This window comes from Arachis ipaensis, chromosome B09 (assembly GCF_000816755.2).
Source record: "Arachis ipaensis cultivar K30076 chromosome B09, Araip1.1, whole genome shotgun sequence".
NCBI lineage: Eukaryota > Viridiplantae > Streptophyta > Magnoliopsida > Fabales > Fabaceae > Arachis > Arachis ipaensis.
Genome location: NC_029793.2, coordinates 16,802,196 through 16,807,939, shown reverse-complemented (window position 1 = coordinate 16,807,939; position 5,744 = coordinate 16,802,196). Strand labels below are relative to the sequence as shown.

The window sequence follows — 5,744 nt, the reverse complement described above, 5'->3', positions numbered from 1 at the left end:
AACCTAGTTAACAAATAATAAACCATGAAACTGTTATTTTTTTAATTAAATATTTGAAATGAACGATATTTAAAAGTAACATCACTATAATTAATTCTATTTTTTTAATAATAATTTAGATTTAATTATTAAATATTTTAATCAAAACTAACATCACTAAAAATATAAATTAATAATAATTGAAACTAATGTTTTATGTAAAATAAAAAAATTTCTAAAAGTTATTAAGTAATTCTGTTTTTTTAATAATAATTCAGATTTAATTATTAATATTTCAAGCAAAACTAACATCACTAAAAAATTAAAACTAATTTTTTATGTAAAATAAAAAATGCCTAAAAATTAATAAATAATTCTTTTTTAATAATTAAGATTTAATTATTAAATATTTCAACCAAAACTAACATCACTAAAAATATAAATTAATAACAATTGAAACTAATTTTTATGAAAAAAAAATTTCTAAAAATAAATACTAAACATTAATAATAATCAACTATTAAATACATAAATAATACTGTTTTTGAAAAAAATTATTAAACTAAAACTAAAATTACTAAAAATATATACTGCTACTACAATAACAAAATTATATTTCCTAATCAACTAACAATTAATTTATTTACTATTAATTAACAACAACAACATCTACTACTACTTCAACAATAACAAAATCATATTTCCTATCAACTAATAATTAATTTATCAATCCCGCTACGTTACCAACAACATTTCTGCCAACTTTTGTCAACTCTTATTTATAACTGTGTTTAATAGAAGTGTCTTTGTAGATGTGTTTACTAAAAATGTCTTTTTCATAACTGTATTAAATAGAAATGTCTTTATAGATATATTTTCTTGATGTGTCTCTTTATATATGTATTTAAAATATAATAATTAATTATTATTGACAATAAGTTGACAGATAATATATTAGTACCCTATACTTTTTCTTAATTTATTTACTATTAATTAACAACAACAACTATAACAACTACCACGACGACTACTACTACAATAACAAAATCATATTTCCTAATCAACTAACAATTAATCTATTTACTATTAATCAACAACAAAATAATCTAAAAAAACTACAAAACCCCTAAACTACTATTTAAAAAACATCCAGTTCAAAAAAAAAAAAAAAAACAGCAATAAACAAAAAATAAAACACTTTACCTGTATGGCTTTGATTTAGTAGAGTATATAATCTGCTGTCGTTTTACTTGCTTTGGTGGGGTAAAGAAGTTGAAAATGATGGAAGAGAGTTTTGTGGAGCCTTGGACGAGAAGAAGAAGAAATAGAGAAGAGAAGATGGTCGCTAGAGTTAAAGGCTCTCACGGTGGGAAGAGAGAGGCTAGCGTCACGTGTCGTGCATGCACACAAAACGTCAACGACATTTTATGCAAGAAAAAGTATAGGTAATCAATAAGATTTTTGAATAATGTGTAAACAATGTGAATTAATAGGATTAAAAGAGTAAATTTAATTAGTAGCATTAAATTAGGGTATAGTGTATTTTCATTTGATTGGTGGTTGTTCATGTTGTTCAAAATTTTCATTGTTCCCCTAGCACTCTCCTTTATACAAAACAATGGCAACGTTTTGTGCAAAACGGCAGTGATGCATTGCGCTAAATGGAGTCGACGTTTTTTCTGCGTCAGTCAGAGCTTCCCTCAACGGTGACAAACACGCCTCTTTGGGTATTTTGGTAAGATACACCAATCGAAGCCCAATATTAAAAGAAAAAAAAAAACAGTTCTCCATATGTCAACATGTTTTTTCTTGGACGTTTTTTTTTTGACAAAGGTTGTTATCTTGGGAACAGAGAGAATCCTTACAAAAAGATTGCTCTATTTTGATGAGCGAAAATCGAATACGCTCGGATATTGGCAAGTACACTAAATCGCATCAAATAATATCACAATGAGTAGATATCATTTCCATAAGGATTAACGGATTAAGACAAACAATGTTTAATTAGATCAATCAAATATTGACAAGAGAAAATTGGATCGTGAATTAGAAGCAAGAATAGTGAAAAAATTTTAACATTTAAGATGATTGTAGAATGTAAATGGGAGATGGATTAGAGAATTAAGAAGAAATTAAGAATGAGAATGTTGAAGGTTCCAGAGATATTTGATTCTTAGAAAGAATAGTGACTGTGTTTTCTTACTTTAACTCATACAAAAATATTTTCACAATAAATCATTTATAACCAAATTCCAATTTTTTAATAATTTAATTTCTCTTAACTTAGTTAATCACCAATCCCTTGGTCAACTAATTAAGAGAAGAGGTGAAAAATAGTTTCGATTTTAAGTCAAACAATATTCAAAAAACTATCCATAGCTGAATTATATATCACGTATTCAAATACTAGTTCTAAATAAATGAAGATTATGAGATAGATTTCAAGCTAATCTGAAATTAATTTTTCTAAAGTAATAATAGAATTCAAGATAGAATTATAATATTTTTCAATACTTCTAACCATTAGTGATGAAGAAAGAAACTCAATCTTAAAATGTAGAAAAGCATGAATTAAAATAAAGAAAGCACTCACATTATAGATGCATAAATCAAACAGTGCTCCTAATCTTTAATAATGGAGGTTTAGTTATTTATGATAATGAAGGAAACTAAAAAGATGAGAGAGATGTTGATGCTAGGGATCCGAGAATTCTCAATCCTGGATCTTCCTCTCTTGTGAACTTTGTTTACTTATTTATATTCTAAGTCTACCTAAAATTCAAATTCAAAAACTAAATTTTATATTCTATGTAGGGAGAATAAGATAACTAATAACAATAATTCAAATCCTAACTAAAACTAAAACCAAATCAGAATCAAATCAAATCTTATCTTAACAGAATCTTTCTTAATTTGACCGAAATTACATCTCTGAGGAGTGGGTTGTGCTAAGTATTCCGGACCTCAAATTAAAGTGAATTTGCTGGCGTATAATTTTATAGGTTTAGCGTTTAACTTTGATGTAGTGGCCCTTGATCAGGGATGTCAACGGGGCAGGGTGGGAGCGGGGATACCTCCCTGCTCCCCATCCCCACCCCCAGATTTGCTCCCCGTCCCCATCGCTGTTCCTCACCGTGGGAGAATATTGCTCCCCATCCCTATTCTCCACAGGCCCCATTCCTCCGAAGACCCCATTCCCCATCTATCTGATAGTTCTAACTAATTATTAATTTCCATATAAATAGAGCTGCAAGTATCCATCCTATACAAAAACAGCAAGATTTTATACAAAAAGTCTAAACGACAAGATGGTAACTTTTTTCGAAATGACACAGTGGGGGGACGTAACGGCGAGTCAGAGGACAAAACAGTGGACAAGGCGGAAGACATGGAAACAGAAGGGGGAATAGACACGACGGCAGAGTTACGGAGCCACAAATAGAGAGCACGACGCAGTGAGAGTGATGGCACGGTGAGGTGTGACGATGCGATGAGAAGGGAGAGTGGCGAGGGGGGTGGCTGCAGAGACGTTGGATGGATTATGGAGTATGAACAGTGTTAGTGATCTCTGAATTGAAGAAGGGTTATGCAAATGAGGACAAGGAGTTTTAGGTTTCTATATATATATGTGTTTTGGGTTTCGGAGACTAGAGTGAGGGAACGGGGTGGGGATCCCTACGCCTGCCTCGGGTGAATTTTATCCCCCGTTCCCATCTCCGCAGAAAAAAGTTTCCACAGTTAGATCCCCATTCAGAGCAGTTCCCGCAGGGATCCCTGCGTCTCGAGTAATTTTGCCATCCCTACCCTTGATTGGCGTTGCACTTCAGTTTTGGCATTGGACGCCAAGTCTTTGAGACACTGAGACTTGTCCTTGGAGTTTGGTATTAGACTTGGCATTGTGGCGTTTAACTTGGACTTTGAATTTGGTCATGAGCATTTAACTTGGAGCCCCAGGCCTTGAAGGTCAGTTTTCTTCCTCTTTTGGGCGTTAAATGACAAGTTGTGGTGTTGGACGCCACCTTCATTTCTTTTTTTGGGCGTTAAACGTCTTGTTGTGGTGTTGAATGCCAACTTGTTTGGCCTTGAATACATTAAATGCCTAGCTTGATTTTATGGCGTTAAATGCCACCCTTAGCGTTGCACGCCTAGCTTGATTGTTTTTTGATCGATTTAGATAAAAAAAAAACTATAATTAATTTAAAAAAATACACAAAAAATACAAGAAAAACTACTAAAAATGCATATGCATCAAATTTTCAGTGGCAATAACAACGAAAATGCAATAAAAAATTCAGTGCCGTTTTCGCACTAGCACAGTGTAAATTTTGTAATTTTTTTGTTGGTAAAAATATAATTAAATATTTAAAATGCTAAAATTGTATATTACAATTTATTTGAGTAAATAAATAATTTGTTTTATTTAAATTGAAAAAAAAAAAGGCCCGCTGCAAGCCACCTCCATATGACAACAGGTTTCTCTTGGACGTTAAACAGGTTATTACTTATGTTAGGGCCTCAATTTTTAACACGCCCCAATGTATAGCCCACCATGTAGCATAAGTTAAGCCCAACTTATTGTGGAAGAAAACTTAATTTAAGGACATGAGCGTTGTGATTAAACATAGATCCAGAGCCCATTGAAAATAAAAAGACTCCTTTTTTGAGTTTGGTGCACGAGCAATGGTGAATGCTATTTCCAAGTGAGACCAAAAAAATAATAGCATTTGGAAGCTTTGTATTGAGAGTATGAGGGTGTGGTGAGACATGGAATCAAAATCATGAATCATAATTGGTGTAAGCCATATTACCTTATCCATATATATCCACATCCAAATCCACACCACCCATCTAAATTCCAAAATAACACCTCTTCCTGTTTCATCTCATCCTGAAATGGCAATGGCAACACAAGCTTCCCTCTTCACCCCACCCCTCTCTGCTCCCAAGCCCACCGACCGTGCATGGAAGCAAGCAGCCGCAGTGTCCTTCACCACCCCCAAGCTGAACCTGAGGTTCCCAAGCATAAGAGCTTCGGCTGCAGAGGAGAAAGTAGAGGCTGCTGCAGCAGAGAAGGAGAAGGAGGAGGCACCAGTGGGGTTCACCCCACCTGAGCTGGACCCAAACACGCCATCCCCAATATTCGGAGGAAGCACTGGAGGACTATTGAGGAAGGCCCAAGTGGAAGAGTTCTACGTCATAACATGGGATTCCCCGAAAGAACAGATCTTTGAGATGCCCACAGGTGGCGCCGCCATAATGAGGCAGGGTCCAAACCTTCTCAAGCTTGCAAGGAAAGAGCAGTGCCTTGCACTTGGGACAAGGCTTCGCTCAAAGTACAAGATCAAGTACCAGTTCTACAGGGTCTTCCCCAATGGCGAGGTCCAATACTTGCACCCCAAGGATGGTGTCTACCCTGAGAAAGTCAACCCTGGTCGCCAAGGTGTTGGTCAGAACTTCAGGTCTATTGGCAAGAACGTTAGCCCCATTGAGGTCAAGTTCACTGGCAAGCAACCCTATGATTTGTAATTCAGCCTAATCTCTATTGTACTTACTTATTATAATCATATTAATCTCCGTACCTTATGTGTTTACGTATTTCTATTGTTGGGTTTTATGATTAACTATGCCAGCGTTTGGTTTATGTCTTGAAATAGAGGCATAGAGATATAAATATTAAAGATATAGACACAAATTATTAGTATATTTTTTATTGTGCTTGGTAAAATATTGAATAAGTACAATAAAATTAGGGAAAAAATTCATAT

General features: G+C 34.0%; 1 protein-coding gene across 1 annotated transcript; it reads left to right on the top strand.

Moving 5' to 3' along the window:
• LOC107619189 (photosystem I reaction center subunit II, chloroplastic) lies at window positions 4,784-5,603 on the top strand. Its single transcript, XM_016321431.2, has one exon. It carries the CDS (start codon window positions 4,873-4,875, stop codon window positions 5,503-5,505), a length of 633 nt encoding a protein of 210 aa, XP_016176917.2. The 5' UTR covers window positions 4,784-4,872; the 3' UTR covers window positions 5,506-5,603.

What these genes read in the sequence shown, in the direction of transcription:
- LOC107619189 (XM_016321431.2), top strand. Translation starts at nt 4,873, where the DNA reads ATGGCAATGGCAACACAAGCTTCCCTCTTCACCCCACCCCTCTCTGCT.